The sequence below is a fragment of the Sardina pilchardus genome, chromosome 18 (genome assembly GCF_963854185.1).
Source record: "Sardina pilchardus chromosome 18, fSarPil1.1, whole genome shotgun sequence".
Taxonomy (NCBI): Eukaryota; Metazoa; Chordata; class Actinopteri; order Clupeiformes; family Clupeidae; genus Sardina; species Sardina pilchardus.
Genome location: NC_085011.1, coordinates 2299722 through 2319721, shown reverse-complemented (window position 1 = coordinate 2319721; position 20000 = coordinate 2299722). Strand labels below are relative to the sequence as shown.

Genomic DNA, 20000 nt, shown 5'->3' with positions numbered 1-20000 from the left:
TCAAAACCTCGGGCGGTATGAGAGAGGGGGAAAAATCATCTCCCTCCATTACACCTTTTTTTTTTTTTGGCAGACAAAATCACAAACGTCAGGCGGAGCGGAAATCAGTGAGCGCCAAGACATCATCTTTCTCCTCACAGAAAAAAGCCATCACACCCACCAAAATATTTTGGAGCAATTTACATGCAAATTGGCCTTGAACCAATACTATAATTTCAATACATAACTTCACGTCTTGAACGGAGGTAAAACATGTTTTAACATTTTTATGTGTAATTATTCAAATGAGGCCCCAGGAAGGATACGTGCTGGGCTAATTCTGTTGAATTTGGTGTGAAGGGGCTGGGGTAGGTTCACCGCCACAGGATGGCTCTGGTTAACACACACACATACACACACACACACACACACACACACACACACACACACACACACACACACACACACACACACACACACACACACACACACACGGGGATGCAGGGAGAGACGTAAAGGCCACAGGACGGCTCTGGCTATCACTCCGAGTCCACTCCGGAGTCCTAAGGGGTGATGTGTGTTTTTCCAAAACCAGAGACTGCCACCAAGACTGCCACGTTCCTTTAAAATAAATTAAAGCAAAAGACTGCCATGTTCCTTTAAAATAAAATGAAGCAAAAGACTGCCACGTTCCATTAAAATGAAAACAAACAAACAAAGACTTAGATAACACCCTGGACAAAATCTAAGGGTTTGTGCTATGGCCTGTACAGACTTCACAATTTCTTTGTCTTTCACGATTATCTTTTATGATTGACCGTGTCAGACAAGGCGATCACAGAACACAAAATCTTGCCGCGTCTTGGTCGTAAGACTGCCACGTTACAAGATCCTCTATTGTAGGCTTCTCCTTGCGTGTCGTCACAGTGTCAGTGTCAATACGGGAATCGTAAGAGATTCCCCTTGCTAGACTTTTGGTCGTAACCTCGTGGAACGTCGCAGACAATAGGTAATTGAATATAGCACATAACGAGACACTTCCTCCTTCGAGCGTCATTCCCGACTTTAAATATTCGGACAGGACAATGGAAATGTGTCAGCCATGACACAATCGTGGCAAAATCGCATAGGTTGTACAGGCCATTATATACACCCTGGTCACACTCTTGGGCTTGTATGGTTGCCAAGGCACTCATAAACCCTTATAAGGGTTAAAGCCTTGTGTGTTTTACAGCAGGAAACTGTCACACAGCATTTTGCGTGTTTAGGGCTGAACTGTGCTGGGCCTGGCTCAACACAACACAGGATACATAACTGCTCCTCTCTCCTTCAGCCTTACAAAAGAGAATGGCTCAACACAACACAGGATACATAACTGCTCCTCTCTCCTTCAGCCTTACAAAAGAGAATGGCTCAACACAACACACGAGACATAACTGTTCCTCTCTCCTTCAGCCTTACAAAAGAGAATGGCTCAACACAACACACGATACATAACTGCTCCTCTCTCCTTCAGCCTTACAAAAGGGAACGGCTCAACACAACACAGGTCACATAACTGTTCCTCTCTACTTCACCCTCACCAGAAATAACTGCACTAATTCAAGTGTGAAATCTTGGAGGAGTGCAGGAGATATTATCATTTTGCATAAAGACTCTATCTATAAGCTCTAATGGATGGTCTCTAACCATACTGTCATAAGGCTGGTCTGATTTAGCTGGGCACTCTATAGATAAGGGATCATGTATAGTCCGCCTAGACTGGGTAAACCCAGCCCGATCACACACACACACACACACACACACACACACACACACACACACACAGATAGTGAGAGAGAGACTGGGTAAACCCAGCCCGATCACATACACACACACACACACACACACACACAGAGAGAGAGAGAGGGAGAGAGAGAGAGAGAGACTGGGTAAACCCAGCCCGATCACACACACACACATACACACACACACAGAGAGAGGGAGAGAGAGAGAGATTGGCTAAACCCAGCCCGATCACACACACACACACACACACACACACACACACACACACACACACACACACAGAGAGAGGGAGAGAGAGAGAGACTGGGTAAACCCAGCCCGATCACACACACACACACACACACACACACACACACAGAGAGAGAGAGAGACTTGCTAAACCCGGCCCAATCACACACACACACACACACACACAGAGACTGGGTAGATCCAGCCCAATCTGCCGGTGATTGGATTTGGCCCAGCAGCTCAGGCTGGAAACCTGCACATTCATCTCTCCTGCTTCCTGCCCATGTTTGCTGGAACCAATCACAAACTATCTTATCCAACAGGGGCACGGATCGTTGGTCTGATTGGTTGAAAGACTATTTGAGTCATTTGAACTGTGCCCATTGGTCACGCCTCTTGTGCAGTAGAAATAAAGCACAGACTCCCCAGACTAATGTTCAATTCTGAAAGATTGAGCTTAGTCTGGTGATAGCCACACTAGAACATTTCCGGATATTTACCGGAAATGTTCCGCCCCATTGCAACCCTAAACCAAATACAGTAAACACACACACACACACACACACACACACACGCTAATGTCACTGTTTCAGTACCTACATGTCTAGTGGAGTTGGGCTGCTTAACTGAAATTCCAAACTGGAGGGGAAATATTTAAGAGATTTCTGTTCCTGAAATGCTGCAGTCGTGGAGTTAATAAAGCTATCTGAAAAAGTCATGGCCTCTAGGAATGTGTATGTGTGTGTGTGTGTGTGTGTGTGTATGTGTGTGTGTGTGTGTGTGTGTGTGTGTGTGTGTGTGTGTGTGCACGCGTGTGCGTTAATAAAGCTATCTGAAAAGTCATGGCCTCTAGCAATGGTATCCAATCAGCACTTTAAAAACATCTTCTTTCATTAGATGGCCTTGACGCTAGCCCACACATATACAGCAGCAAAAGTTAAGTCCTTGTGTGTGTGCATGTGTGTGTGTGAGAGAGAGAGTGAGAGAATGTGAGAGAGAGAGAGAGAGAGGGAGAGAGACAGTAATTGACAGCTCAGTATGGCCAAGGCTATTAAAACCAGGGGTGCAAATAGACACTCCAAATAGACATTCTGAGTAGTGTATCCTATTTGCATCCCTGGTACAATTAACAGTGTTTACTATTAGCACCTTGGTGTATATAGTAACATGTGCTATTAGAACCCTGGTGTATATAGTAACATGTGCTATTAGAACCCTGGTGTGTACAGTAACATGTGCTATTAGAACCCTGTTGTAAATAGTAACATGTGCTATCAGTACCCTGGTGTATATAGAAACATGTGCTATTAGAACCCTGGTGTATATAGAAACATGTGATATTAGAACCCTGGTGTATATAGTAACATGTGCTATCAGTAGGCTACCCTGGTGTATATGGTAACATGTACTATTAGAACCCTGGTGTATATAGTAACATGTGCTATCAGTACCCTGGTGTATATAGTAACATGTGCTATTAGAACCCTGGTGTATATACAGTAGTAACATGTGCTATTAGAACCCTGGTGTATATAGTAACATGTGCTATTAGAACCCTGGTGTATATAGTAACATGTGCTATTTGTACCCTGGTGTATATAGTAACATGTGCTATAAGTACCCTGGTGTATATAGAAACATGTGCTATTAGAACCCTGGTGTATATAGAAACATGTGATATTAGAACCCTGGTGTATATAGTAACATGTGCTATTAGAACCCTGGTGTATATAGTAACATGTGCTATTTGTACCCTGGTGTATATAGTAACATGTGCTATAAGTACCCTGGTGTATATAGAAACATGTGCTATTAGAACCCTGGTGTATATAGAAACATGTGATATTAGAACCCTGGTGTATATAGTAAGATGTGCTATTAGAACCCTGGTGTATATAGTAACATGTGCTAGTTGTACCCTGGTGTGTATAGTAACACGTGCTATTAGAACCCTGGTGTATATGGTAACATGTGCTATTAGTACCCTGGTGTGTACGGTAACATGTGCTATTAGAACCCTGGTGTATATAGTAACATGTGCTATTAGAACCCTGGTGTATATAGTAACATGTGCTATTAGAACCCTGGTGTATATAGTAACATGTGCTATTAGAACCCTGGTGTGTACAGTAACTCGCTAATTGTTGCAATAAGAACTTCCCTTTGAGAACTGCAGAGATGTTGATACTCATGCGCAATAACAATTCTACTTATCTCAGCTAAAAGGGTCCAATGCTATTTGTACCCTGGTGCACTCGCTAATTATTGCAATAAGAACTTCCATTTGAGGACTGAATTGTACGCCTTCTCTGCAGCAATGTTGATACACATGCACAATAACAATTCTACTTATCTCAGCGTAATTTCCGGCGGTATTAGAACCCGGGTCTCTCGCGTTAAATCTCATGTTGTTAACCATGATTACACTATCCTTTTACATCCTAACTTATAAATATGCAAAATCACAAATTTTTTGTCCACTAACAAACTAACTGGTTGTATGTCACTGAACAAAGATTATGAAAATAAAATACAACTTTTCCATCTCAAATTTAATTTAAACAGATATTAGTGCCGAAACCTTTCAGAATTCTTAACTTTCTGATGATGAAAAAACGAATGTCCGCCGTCAAGCGAGCAACGTGTTTTTTGTTGTTACGTCACAGGGTGTGACTAGCTCAGCTGTGTGGCCAAGGCGATTAATACCAGGGGGACATGAACTTTAAAACAAACTACATCCAGAATTTAGACATAAACTTTAAAAAGTAAACTTCAGCCATGCTTTTAGATATAAACTTTAAACTTCAGCCATGCTTTAATTAAACACAAACTTTAAAATGTGAGCTTTAGCCAGCTTTTAGACTAACTTTGAACTTAAGTCAGCTTTTAGACTAGCCTGGCTAGCGCCTACCACTTCTCAAATGAGACGTGGTCTGGCAACCAGACGTTCATTTTCTCGTATTTGAAAAAATGCCCAGATCCTTTCATTGAGCGCCACGGATGTCTATCAAATGCGTCTGTGCATAGCTCATCATGGTCTTGCTTTCTCCCCTGTTCTGTGATTGGTCCCCTATCTCTAGGGGACCAATTAGGGCCGTAATTAGGGCCGTAGTTTCCAGACTGCCTTAGCAGCGTGAATGAAATGACAGTGCAAGGCAGGATGGGATCACCCAGTCTACTTTTAGACATGAATTTTAAAATGTAAACTTCAGCCAGTTTTTAGACATAGACTTTAAACGCACTATGCTGATGAATTTAGATGGAATGTAGTTATGATATTGTGTTTCCATGGAAAGATGTTCACAGAGAGCCACAGATAGAGCAGGAACTGAGTGTGTGTGTGTGTGTGTGTGTGTGTGTGTGTGTGTGTGTGTGTGTGTGTGTGTGTGTGTGTGTGTGTGTGTGTGTGTGTGTGTGTGTGTGAGCCACAGATAGAGCAGGAACTGAGTGTGTGTGTGTGTGTGTGTGTGTGTGTGTGTGCGTGTGTGTGTGTGTGTGTGTGTGTGTGTGTGTGTGTGTGTGTGTGTGTGTGTGTGTGTGTGTGTGTGTGTGTGTGTGTGTGTGTGTGTGTGTGTTGAGCCACAGATAGAGCAGGAACTGAGTGTGTGTGTGTGTGTGTGTGTGTGTGTGTGTGTGTGTGTGTGTGTGTGTATGTGTGTGTGTGTGTGTGTGTGTGTGTGTGTGTGTGTGTGAGCCACAGATAGAGCAGGAACTGAGAGATGGAAAACTAAAGAGAAAGAGGAGAAGACAGGGAAGATGAGTCCTTATGAGTACAGAGTTAGTGTGCTAATGTGTGTGTGTGGGTGTGTGTGTGTGTTCACGTGTGTGTGTGTGTGTGTGTGTGTGTGTGTGTGTATGTGTGTGTGTATGTGTGTGTGTGTGTATGTGTTTGTGAGTGTGTGTGTGTGTGTGTGTGTGTGTGTGTGTGTGAGAGAGAGAGAGAGAGAGAGAGAATATGTTCTAATGTGTGCGTGTGCATGTGTGTGTGTGTGTGTGTGTGTGTACAGTATGTGTTTGTGAGTGTGTGTGTGTGTGTGTGTGTGTGTGTGTGTGTGTGTGTGTGTGTGTGCACACGCATGTGTTTGTGCACATGTGTGTGTGTGTGTGTGTTTGTGTGTGTGTGTGTGTGTGTAAGAGAGAGTGTGTGTTTGTGCGTGTGTGTGAGAGTGTGAGTGTGTGTGTGTGTGTGTGTGTGTGTGTGTGTGTGTGTGTGTGTGTGTGTGTGTGTGTGTGTGTGTGTCTGTGTGTCTGTGTGTGTGTGTGTGTGTGTGAGTCATTAAAAGAGCCATCCAGTGAGATCCACTTCTTCTCCTTCCATGGGCCACCACGTGTGCTGTGTGTGTGTGTGTGTGTGTGTGTGTGTGTGTGTGTGTGTGGTGTGTGTCTGTGTGTGTGTGTGTGTGTGTGTGTGGTGTGTGTGTGTGTGTGTGTGTGTGTGTGTGTGTTGGCCACCACGTGTGCTGTGTGTGTGTATTCATCTAGATATGAATACCAGCTTTCATAAATGTGAGGAAACTTTACTGAACACATTCTGTATCTGACCTGAGGTCAGCCTGCCTTGTGTGACTAGAAGACATTTGTGTGCTCGCTGAGGAGGTGTTCAATGGAGTGTTTACTGCACCCGTGTGAGGGAGCAGGCACAGACACAGACACAGACACAGACACAGACACAGACACAGACACACACACACACACACACACACACACACACACACACACACACACACACACACACACACTCACACACACTCACACACACACACACACACACACACACACACACACACACACACACACACACACACACACACACACACACACACACACACACACACACATACACACAGCCCACATGGTGGTCATGGGCAGTACAACACAGTCAGGAAAGGAGACGTTTTCCTTCAAATTTCAATTCTGGATGTGTGTTTTTATATACAGAAGAGGAGAGAGAAGAAGGGAGAGAGAGGGAAGAAGGGAGAGAGAGAGGAAAAAGAGGAGAGAGGAGGGGAAAGGACGAGAGAGGAAGAGGAAGGGAGAGGAGGAGAGGGGAGAGGAGAGTGGAGGGAGAGGATAGAGTGAGAGGAGAGGATAGAGTGAGAGGAGGAGAGAGAGGAGAGTGGAGGGAGAGGATAGAGTGAGAGGAGGGGACAGAGTGAGAGGAGAGGAGAGGAGAGGAGGAGAGAGAGGAGAGGAGAGGAGAGGAGAGGAGAGGAGAGGAGAGGAGAGGAGAGGAGAGAGGAGAGGAGAGGAGAGGAGAGGAGAGGAGAGAGGGGATAGAGTGAGAGGAGAGGAGAGGAGAGGAGAGGAGAGGAGAGAGGGGATAGAGTGAGAGGAGAGGAGAGGAGAGGAGAGGAGAGGAGAGAGGAGGGGATAGAGTGAGAGGAGAGGAGAGGAGAGGAGGAGAGAGAGGAGAGGAGAGAAGAGGATAGAGTGAGAGGAGAGGGAGAGGAGAGAGAGGAGAGGAGGGGAGAGGAGAGAAGAGGATAGAGAGAGAGGAGAGGAGGAGAGAGAGGAGAGGAGGGGAGAGGAGAGGAGAGAGAGAGTTGTGTTCATGTTCTCGTTACCTTGGTGGCGAGCGCTTCTACACTCTCCCTGCAGGTCTTCTCAATCTCCAGGTTCTCCTGAATGTTCCTCACCTCCTTAATCACCCCATGAGACACTGCACACACACACACACACACACACACACACACACACACACACACACACACACACACACACACACACACACACACACACAGATAAACATCCTACGGCAGTACAGGTTTATAAGGACATTGTATGGGCCTTCCAAAGTTGACACTTTCTTTATGAAAATATGTACATATATTGATAAAACATTTTTTTTTATCAAAAATGATCATTCCAGCAGTATTGTAAGACAAACCAAGGTTAGCTCAGACAATCTACATATGATCAAAAAGAGAAAAGTGGTCAAACCTGAACCAACATTTGAGTTGCCAATTTCCATACAAACCTCGGCCTTCCTCAGAGATGTGTTCCATTGCAAAACCAAGAGTACACAGGCATACACATCCAGATCCATACAAATGATCACATATCCAGATCCATACAAATGATCACACATCCAGATCCATACAAATGATCACATATCCAGATCCATACAAATGATCATATATCCAGATCCATACAAATGATCACATATCCAGATCCATACAAATGATCATATATCCAGATCCATACAAATGATCACATATCCAGATCCATACAAATGATCATATTATAATGAATATATTATATTCAGAACCCCTTCTATTTCACCAGATCTACTTCATGTGTGTCATGTTATTCAGAATTAATAGTCACCCCCCCAGCCAATCAGAAAAGAGTATTCCTTCTCTCCAGGTCGTAGGATGACTGCGTACAGTAAGATGATTCCTTTGTGATGGCTGTGTTGTGCCTTTTAGAGTGTGTGTGTGTGTGTGTGTGTGTGTGTGTGTGTGTGTGTGTGATGGCTGTGCTGTGGCTTGTAGAGTGTAGAGGACTTCCCCCTGCCCTCCTTATCTTGGTACTTGATGAAGGATTTAACATTAAGGCTCACATGCTTTAAGAGTAATAAAATAATACATTTGATTCATAAGGACTTCTCAACTCACTCAAGGACACTGTACAATTAAAAGGTTTCTTAGTCGGGGGCGATCCCAAGGCCTAGCGAGGCTGAGCAGCTTAGCAGTAGAGTTTGAATACACACACACACACACACACTCTCATCCTACGACCTGGCGAGGCTGAGCAGCTTAGCAGTAGAGTTTTGAATACACACACACACACACACACACACACACACACACACACACACACACACACACACACACACACTCTCATCCTACGACCTGGCGAGGCGGAGCAGCTTAGCAGTAGAGTTTTGAATACACACACACACACACACACACACACACACACACACTCATCCTACGACCTGGCGAGGCGGAGCAGCTTAGCAGCAGAGTTTTGAATACACGGTAAGATGCGTATTCTTCTAACTCCATGACATGCCAAAGAGTAGGGCACTGCAGATGCCACTTCACTATATCATCCAATCACAGCCAACCATTAATGCGCTCAGAACCCATTAATCAAAGCCCATTATTGCGCTGGGAACCCATTATTGCGCTGGGAACCACAACCATTAATGCGCTCAGAACCCAATGCGCTCAGAACCCATTAATGCGCTGAGAACCACAACCTTTAACGTGCTCAGAACCCATTCATGTGCTGAGAACCACAACCATTAACATGCTCAGAACCCATTACAGTTTTTTCCAATTGCTAACACACTAAAATGACATTCATAGCACAATTATTCAAACTGACACACAGAGAGCAACACATCCTCTCAAGTCTCCAAATGTCTAAACACATTTTCAGCTTTACACACATTTTGCAGTGCAAAATGGCACTTTTTGCATGCACTGAACACGGTTTTCTGCATAAGACACAAAAATCTAACATAAAGTCACATGTTTGCAGTTTCAAAACAATGCCATCCAAGATAACACACATGAGCTAATTGACCAATACGTGTGCCACCTAGCCAAACACCTCAATGCTTAATTTATACCACTTCCATCAGGACGTAAGCACTATGAAAAGACCACAGGTAAGGTAAGGCAAGGCAACTGTATTTATATAGCACATTTTGTCCAGCAGGGCATACCAATGTGCTTTACAAAGATAAAAACAATACAGTAAAACCATTGAACAACGAGCACCTTTTTTACAACAAAGATGGAAGACATTGCAGGGAGAGAGAAGAGGGAGAGTGAGAATGAGAGGGGAAGGGAGAGTCCAATATAAATATACTATACTTGCTGTGCATACTGTATGTTGCACTGACTTGGTGAAAAAAAAGTTTGAACAACATGCATCTGCATCTGCAAATATGTATGTGCACGTAAAGAACTTTCTACAATGTATACCACTTTAGTATTATGGCAAAGCATACTAAAGATACGAGTGTTTTCCATTATGACCAACAGTGTGTATTTGCTGAGACAAAAATCTTGTGAAAGAATGAAGTGTGTGCCATGTGGTGCAAAAGTTTGATTTTGGTAACGTTATATGCAGTTTTGGTTGCAGTGCTACATTTTGCTAGGTAGATTGAGGTATTTCGCAATTTGGGGTGTGGTATTGTGAATTGTGTGTGAATTTTCAAAATTGTGTGCAAGTTTTCAAAATTGTGTTTTAGCAACTGGAAAAAACTGTAATGTGCTGAGAACCACAACCATTAACATGCTCAGAACCCATTAATGTGCTGAGAACCACAACCATTAACATGCTCAGAACCCATTAATGTGCTGAGAACCACAACCATTAACATGCTCAGAACCCATTAATGTGCTGAGAACCACAACCATTAACATGCTCAGAACCCATTAATGTGCTGAGAACCACAACCATTAACATGCTCAGAACCCATTAATGCGCTGAGAACCACAACCATTAACATGCTCAGAACCCATTAATGTGCTGAGAACCACAACCATTAACATGCTCAGAACCCATTAATGTGCTGAGAACCACAACCATTAACATGCTCAGAACCCATTAATGCGCTGAGAACCACAACCATTAACATGCTCAGAACCCATTAATGTGCTGAGAACCACAACCATTAACATGCTCAGAACCCATTAATGCGCTGAGAACCACAACCATTAACATGCTCAGAACCCATTAATGCGCTGAGAACCACAACCATTAACATGCTCAGAACCCATTAATGTGCTGAGAACCACAACCATTAACATGCTCAGAACCCATTAATGCGCTGAGAACCACAACCATTAACATGCTCAGAACCCATTAATGCGCTGAGAACCACAACCATTAACATGCTCAGAACCCATTAATGTGCTGAGAACCACAACCATTAACATGCTCAGAACCCATTAATGTGCTGAGAACCACAGGAGCATTGCTCAATCATGCCCATACCCCACATATGGAACTGAGGGAGAGTTCCTCCTCTGAAGAAGAGTTCTAAAGCACCATATAGACACATCAGAACCCAAGAACCCAAGAACCCAAGAACCCAAGAACTCAAGAACCAAGAACCCAAGAATATGTGAACGATCCGCCTTGGGTCAAAAGTATGCTTCTTCTTTCACGCTGGCAGTTGCACTCACTAAGCCGTGGCTGGACAGCCCATAATTATTGAATGTTTTGTCATTCATGTCCATTCTGAAGTACAGACTGCTTTGACTCCATTTGTGATTTGTATTCAGCAGAGTGTGTGTGTGTGTGTGTGTGTGTGTGTGTGTGAGGCTGGTTGCTCCTGACGGGCGTGGTAATTATGTGTGTATTTTTCCGTGTCGCCTCTTTGTGTGGCCTGCCATCTTGGCTGTGTTTAAAAACGGATCCTCTCCCAGATTAGTGAGTAGCCAAAGGCAGCCATGTTAAATTCTTTGATTCCTTAAATGCATCCAAAAACCCGCTGATAAAGTTCAAGTCTTAAGAGTTTAACAAGTTACGGGCACTCGAGGCAAACAAATTGTGGGAGAAACAGATTGGGAGAGATGCACTTAACGGCGAGGAAAATCGCCACTGACATTTATTTTTGTGTGTAATCATTGGGCGCGTGGCACGGGGAACAGAGAGGACTCTTGCTGCCACTTAACTAATTAGACATTGTGGCCACGGAGCAAAAACAGGAATTAGACGCGTCGAGCACTACCCATCTCCTCTCTCCGCCGCGCACGCACACACACACACACACACACACACACACACACAGACCCATCTCCTCTCTCCGCCGCGCCTCGGCTAATTAGCGCTCGGCTCCTCAGCGCTGGCATGGAGACGCCGTGCCACCAGACGGGCGCTGATGCCGCCGCTTAGTCATTAGGAAGCACTTAGCGCCAGCGGCCAGCGTGGTGAGGTGCGCTGTGTCTGTGTGTGTGTGTGTGTCTGTGTGTGTGTGTGTGTGTGTGTGTGTGTGTGTGTGTGTGTGTGTGTGTGTGTGTGTGCGGTGTTGTGTGGCGTGGTGAGGTGTGGTGTGGTGTGATGCGGTGTGAGGTGGTGTGTGTGTGTGTGTGTGTGTGTGTGTGTGTGTGTGCGTGTGCGGTGTTGTGTGGCGTGGTGAGGTGTGGTGTGGTGTGATGCGGTGTGAGGTGGTGTGTGTGTGTGTGTGTGTGTGTGTGTGCAGTGTGGTGCGGTGTGGCGTGGTGCAGCCCCAGCATCCTGACAGCCACAGAGACAGCAGCCTGCCCTGAACTAAATGACATGTTAATTGTAATTATGGGGAGCCATAGTAAATAAACCACACTGGTGGGGGGGAGTGTGTGTGTGTGTGTGTGTGTGTGTGTGTGTGTGTGTGTGTGTGTGTGCGGGGGGTGTTGATAAGGGATGTGACACGTCAAAAGTGGCAGTCTTAATTGTAGCCCTCTACCCCCACCAACCTCCACTTCCCTTCCCCCAATCATACACATTCTTCTAACCGCCCCCCCCCCCCACACACACACACAGACACATAAACAACCCCCCCCACACACACACACACAAACAACAACTCCCCCCCTCCACACACACACACACACACACATCAATTAGCCTGCAAGTACACACAGAAGGACCAACATGTTCAACAAATTTGGGAAATTACTCAAATAATAATAACACACATACAACATTGGCTGTAAAATACTAACTCTAATGATAATAATAACACACATACAACATTGGCTGTAAAATACTAACTCTAATGATAATAATAACACACATACAACATTGGCTGTAAAATACTAACTCTAACTAGAAATGCAATTCCAAGGAATTACCAGTGCATGAAAATGCAAAAATGTATAGATAGATGATGTAGATATGGTTACTAAGGTGTAGCTAGGGTAAACATGGTGATTGCATAGTTTAAAGAAAGCTGATAGTGTGAAGGTAGACAGTTTAAAGCTTAAACATTCCAGTTTTAACTGAACTAATGATTTCTAGCAGTTATGGTAAAAATGCTAACAAAGCTAACAATGCTAGCAATGGTAACCAGGTTCATTAGCTAACTTAGCTGATCATTTCTAGCAGTTATGCTAAATATGCTAACAATGCTAACTATGTTAACAATGCTAACTAGGTTGATTAGCTAACTTAGCTAATCATTTCTAGCAGTTATGCTAAAAATGCTAACTATGCTAACCATGCTAACTTGCTAGTGAGGACTTTTATTTTTAAACATTTGTTGCTAGGGTATCCATGGTGGCCACTATCAGGAAACAAGAAGTTACTGCAGTATAATCATGTTGGTTGCTATGGAAACGGTCATAAACACTTAATTTTAATGGTGGCTATGTTGGTTGCTAGGTACATGGAGGTTTCATGTAGTTGACTGGAGGCATAGTGGATGATAACTGACAGTTGGAATGGTTGAACAGTTCAATAGTTGAGTAGTTTCAGTGGTTAAATGATTTAATAGTGTATTATTGCAGTGAGGACCTTTATTTTGAAACAGTTGTGGACAGAGGAAGTAGTGAAACAGGATCTGTAGTCTTAATGAGATTGTATGCTTAAAGCCTGAGACAGAAGGTGCCTCTCATATAGCGTTTACGCGTCCTCTCTCGCTCCTCACTGATCTACATAAAGAATGATGGAGCGGCAACAATGGGATAGTCTAGCCCTTCTTCTATCTTTCTTTATGTAGATCATTGAGGATCGAGGAGCGAGGGAGGACATATAAACGCTGCTTGAGAGGGACCCACAGTAAATACTTTAAAAGTTGTATGTAGATAGTCTAATTAATGTTGATAGACAGAATGTTTAATGGATGTTGATAGGCAGATTGTTTAATAGATATTGATTGACAGTTTAATGGGTGGATGAGTGAATGGTCTGAAGAAGATGAATGGATAGAAGGTTGGATGGAATGTGCCTTATATTCTTGTTAAGAGAGACACTGATACAGCTATCTGAGAGTAGTTGATACAGGTGTAATCAATTTAACTGGCTAGTCTTAAGAGAGCCAGAGTGTACTCTTAAAGCCTGAGACAGAGTAAATAATTTAAAAGTTGAATGTAGATAGTCTAATTAATGTTGATAGACAGAGAGTTTAATGGATGTTGATAGACAGATTGTTTAATAGATGTTGATAGACAGTTTAATGGGTGGATGAGTGAATGGTCTGAAGAAAATGAATGGATAGAATGTTGGATGGAATGTGCCTTATATTCTTGTAGAATGGAGAGACAGCTCTCTACTGAGAGTAGTGGATACAGATACAGGTGTAATCAATTTAACTGGCTAGTCTTAAGAGAGCCAGCCTGAGACAGAGTAGATTGTTTAAAAGTTGAATGTAGAGCGTCTAATTGATGTTGATAGGCAGACTGTTTAGAATGGGTGGATGAGTGAATGGTTTGAAGAAGATGAATGGATATAAAGTTGGATGGAATTAGGAGGACTTATTTTGATACTGTTGTGCGCAGAGGATACAGGGGAACAGAATATGTAGTCTTCAGAGAGATTGTAAAGCCTGAGAGAAACTGACAGTTGGTGCCCAGGTGGCTGACCAGCTGGAGTAAGATTCTAATTGCTGCCGTGATGTCATAATGAGCAATGTTAAGTCTATGGGGGAAATTGTAATAGTTTTTAACTAATAGTTTAAAAAGTATAAAAGTTACAAAGTTGAAAAGTCATAGCACGCATGTCCTAAGTAAGACCTACGTAACGCAGTTTGAATGAAGTTTCTACGTTAAACGGTTCTAGCTGATTTGCGTGCGTTAGAAGAAGAACTAGAGAATGTAATTCCAAGGAAATTACAAGTGCATGAAAATGCAAAAAATGTACAGATAAATCATGTAGATATGGTTACTAAGGTGTTGCTAGGGTAGACATGGTGGTTTCATAGTTTTTGAAAGTTGATGGTGCGAAGATAGACAGTTTAACATTTAATTAGCTAACCTGATTACCAGATTAGCTAACCTGGCTAATGATTTTAAGCAGTTATGCAAAAATGCTAACTATGCTAACAATGCTAACCATGCTAAAGAGGTTGATTAGCTAATTTACTTGATGATTTCTAACAGTTATGCTAAAAATGCTAACTATGCTAACAATGCTAACTATGCTAACAATGCTAACCAGGTTGATTAGCTAACTTAGCTAACAATGCTAACCAGGTTGATTAGCTAACTTAGCTAATGATTTCTAGCAGTTCTGTTAAAAATGCTAACAATGCTAACTATGCTAACCATGCTAACATGCTAACTTGCTAATGAGGACTTTTATTTTGAAACATTTGTTGCTAGGGTATCCATGATGGCCACTATCAGAAATAAAGAAGTTACTGTAGTATAATCATGTTGGTTGCTATGGAAACTGTCATAAAAGCTTAATTTAATGGTTGCTATGTTGGTTGCTAGGTAGGTGGAGGTTTCATGTAGTTGACTGGAGGCATAGTTGATTATAACTGACAGTTGGAATGGTTGAACAGTTAAATAGTTGAGTATTTTCAATGGTTAAATGATTTAATAGTGTATTATTGCAGTGAGGACTTTTATTTTGAAACAGTTGTGGACAGAGGAAGTAGGAAACAGGATCTGTAGTCTTAATGAGATTGTATGCTTAAAGCCTGAGACACAAGGTGCCTCTCATATAGCGTTTACGCGTCCTCTCTCGCTCCTCGATCCTCACTGATCTGCATAAAGAATGATGGAGCGGCAACAATGGGATAGTCTAGCCCTTCTTCTATCTTTCTTTATGTAGATCACTGAGGATCGAGGAGCGAGGGAGGACATATAAACGCTGCTTGAGAGGCACCCACAGTAAATACTTTAAAAGTTGTATGTAGATAGTCTAATTAATGTTGATAGACAGAATGTTTAATGGATGTTGATAGGCAGATTGTTTAATAGATATTGATTGACAGTTTAATGGGTGGATGAGTGAATGGTCTGAAGAAGATGAATGGATAGAAGGTTGGATGGAATGTACCTTATATTCTTGTTAAGAGAGACACTGATACAGCTCTCTGAGAGTAGTTGATACAGGTGTAATCAATTTAACTGGCTAGTCTTAAGAGTGCCAGAGTGTAATATGCTTAAAGCCTGAGACAGAGTAAATAATTTAAAAGTTGAATGTAGATAGTCTAATTAATGTTGATAGACAGAGAGTTTAATGGATGTTGATAGGCAGATTGTTTAATAGATGTTGATAGACAGTTTAATGGGTGGATGAGTGAATGGTCTGAAGAAGATGAATGGATAGAAAGTTGGATGGAATGTGCCTTACAGTATATTCTTGTAGAATGGAGAGACACAGCTCTCTACTGAGAGTAGTGGATACAGATACAGGTGTAATCAATTTAACTGGCTAGTCTTAAGAGAGCCAGAGTGTGCTTAAAACCTGAGACAGAGTAGATTGTTTAAAAGTTGAATGTAGATCGTCTAATTGATGTTGATAGGCAGACTGTTTAGAATGGGTGGATGAGTGAATGGTTTGAAGAAGATGAATGGATAGAAAGTTGGATGGAATTAGGAAGACTTATGTTGATACAGTTGATACAGGGGAACAGAAAATGTAGTCTCGAGAGCCAGTGTAAAGCCTGAGAGAGAGAGAGAGCTGCTGCACCTGGACTGGCCACCTGGTGTAACATTCTAATTGCTGCCATGATGTCATAATGAGCAATGTTAAGTCTATGGGGAAATTGTCATTTTAATTAATTAATAGTTTAAAAAGTATAAAAGTTACAAAGTTGAAAAAAATAAAGCCCACATGGCGTAAGTAAGACCTACGCAACAGCGTTTGAATGAAGTTTCTACGTTAAACGGTTGAAGCTGCATTAACTGCGTTAGAAGAAGAAGAATAATAAGAACTAGAAATGCAATTCCAAGGAATTACCAGTGCATGAAAATGCAAAAATAGATAGATAATGTAGATATGGTTACTAAGGTGTAGCTAGGGTAAACATGGTGGTTGCATAGTTTACAGAGAGTTGATAGTGTGAAGGTAGACAGTTTAAAGATGTGAACATTCCAGTTCTAACTTAACTAATGATTTCTATTCATGTTAAAATGTTGATTAGCTAACTTAGCTAATGATTTCTAGCAGTTACGCTAAAAATGCTAATTATGCTAGCAATACGAACTTTACTTACAATGCTAACCAGGTTGATTAGCTAACTTAACCGATGATTTCTAGCAGTAATGCTAAAAACGCTAACCATGCTAACAATGCTACATTTGCTAACAATGCTAACCTGGTTGATTAGCTAACTTAGTTGATGATTTTTTTGTAGTTATGCTAAAAATGCTAACTATGCTAACCATGCTAACAAGCTAACTTGCTAGTGAGGACTTTTATTTTGAAACATTTGTTGCAAGGGTATCCATTGTGGCCACTATCAGGAAACAAGAAGTTACTGCAGTATAATCATGTTGGTTGCTATGGAAACGGTCATAAACGCTTAATTTTAATGGTTGCTATGTTGGTTGCTAGGTACATGGAGGTTTCATGTAGTTGACTGGAGTCATAGTTGATGATAACTGACAGTTGGAATGGTTGAACAGTTAAATAGTTGAGTAGTTTCAATGGTTAAATGATTTAATGGTGTATTATTGCAGTGAGGACTTTTATTTTGAAACAGTTGTGGACAGAGGAAACAGTTAACAGGATATGTAGTCTTCAGAGAGATTGTATGCCTATAGCCAGAGAAACTGACAGTTGATACAGGTGTAATCAATTTAACTGGCTAGTCTTAAGAGAGCCTGAGTGCATATGCTTGAAGCCTGAGACAGAGTAAATAATTTAAAAGTTGAATGTAGTCTAATTAATGTTGATAGACAGAGAGTTTAATGTATGTTGATAGACAGTTTAATGGGTGGATGAGTGAATGGTCTGAAGAAGATGAATGGATAGAAAGTTGGATGGAATGTGCCTTATATTCTTGTAGAGTGGAGAGACACAGCTCTCTACTGAGAGTAGTGGATACAGATACAGGTGTAATCAATTTAACTGGCTAGTCCTAAGAGTGCCAGAGTTTGTTCTTAAAGCCTGAGACAGAGTAGATTGTTTAAAAGTTGAATGTAGATGGTCTAATTGATGTTGATAGGCAGACTGTTTAGAATGGGTGGATGAGTGAATGGTTTGAAGAAGATGAATGGATAGAAAGTTGGATGGAATTAGGAAGACTTATGTTGATACAGTTGATACAGGGGAACAGAAAATGTAGTCTCAAGAGAGCCAGTGTGAGAGAGAGAGCTGCTGCACCTGGACTGGCCACCTGGCGTAACATTCTAATTGCTGCCGTGATGTCATAATGAGCAATGTTAAGTCTATGGGGAAATTTGAATAGTTTTTAATTAATAGTTCAAAAAGTATAAAAGTTACAAAGTTGAAAAATATAAAGCCCACATCGCGTAAGTAAGACCTACGCAACAAAGTTTGAATGAAGTTTCTACGTTAAATGGTTGAAGTTGCATTAACTGCGTTAGAAGAAGAAGAATAAGAACTAGAAATGCAATTCCAAGGAATTACCAGTGCATGAAAATGCAAAAATGTATAGATAGATAATGTAGATATGGCCACTAAGGTGTAGCTAGGGTAAAGATGGTGATTGCATAGTTTAAAGAAAGTTGATAGTGTGAAGGTAGACAGTTTAAAACGGAAACATTCCAGTTCTAACTTATCTAATGATTTCTATTCATGTTAAAATGTTAACTATGGTAACAATGATTGATAACCAGGTTGATTGGTTAACTTAACTACTGATTTCTTGCAGTTATGGTAAAAATGTTAACTATGCTAGAAATGCTAACTATGGTAACTATGCTAACTTAACTAACAATGCTAACTAGGTTGATTAGCTAACTTAGCTGATGATTTCTAGCAGTAATGCTAAAAATGCTAACTATGCTAACAATGTTAAATTTGTTAACAATGCTAACCAGGTTGATGAGCTAACTTAGTTGATGATTTTTTGCAGTTATGCTAAAAATGCTAACTATGCTAGCAATGCTAACTATGCTAACCAGGTTGATTAGCTAACTTAGCTAATGATTTCTAGCAGTTATGTTAAAAATGCTAACTATGCTAACTAGCTAACTTGCTAGTGAGGACTTTTATTTTGAAACATTTGTTGCTAGGGTATCCATGGTGGCCACTATCAGGAAACAAGAAGTTACTGCAGTATAATTATGTTGGTTGCTATGGAAACGGTCATAAACGCTTAATTTTAATGGTTGCTATGTTGGTTGCTAGGTACAAGGAGGTTTCATGTAGTTGACTGGAGGCATAGTGGATGATAACTGACAGTTGGAATGGTTGAACAGTTCAATAGTTGACTAGTTTCAATGGTTAAATGATTTAATAGTGTATTATTGCAGTGAGGACTTTTATTTTGAAACAGTTGTGGATAGAGGAAACAGTTAACAGGATATGTAGTCTTCTGAGAGACTGTATGCTTAAAGCCAGAGAAACTGACAGTTGGTGCCCAGGTGGCCGGCCACCTGGCATAAGATTCTAATTGCTGCCGTGATGTCATAATGAGCAATGTTAAGTCTATGGGGGAAATTGTAATAGTTTTTAACTAATAGTTTAAAAAGTATAAAAGTTACAAAGTTGAAAAATACAAAGCCCACATCGCGTAAGTAAGACCTACGCAACAAAGTTTGAATGAAGTTTCTACGTTAAACGGTTGAAGCTGCATTAAGTGCGTTAGAAGAAGAATAATAATAAAATGCCTAGGAAGAACAGTACAGTGCATTTTCATGCACTGTAACTAGAGATGTAATTCCAAGGAAATTACGAGTGCATGAAAATGCAAAAATGGTGAGGACTTTTATTTTGAAACAGTTGTGGGTAGAGGAAACAGTTGAACAGGATATGTACTCTTAAGAGAGCCAGAAAGCCTGAGACAGAGAGTTGCTGCCAGGTGGCTTTGAACACCTGGCTTAAGATTCTAATTGCTTAACGACTTCATTGTGAGGTCATAATCCAATGTTAAGTCTATGGGAGAAAAAATGTTTTTAAAAATTCATATAAAATAAACG

At 41.5% G+C, this 20000-nt stretch overlaps 1 protein-coding gene across 1 annotated transcript in view; it reads right to left on the bottom strand.

Moving 5' to 3' along the window:
- shtn1 (shootin 1) overlaps positions 1 to 20000 on the bottom strand; it is a 54470-nt gene that overhangs the window by 29849 nt on the left and 4621 nt on the right. The window contains exon 2 of the mRNA XM_062519718.1: positions 7560 to 7654. Within this exon, the coding sequence (XP_062375702.1) occupies positions 7560 to 7654 (95 nt within the window). The remainder of the gene's footprint in view (positions 1 to 7559; positions 7655 to 20000) is intronic.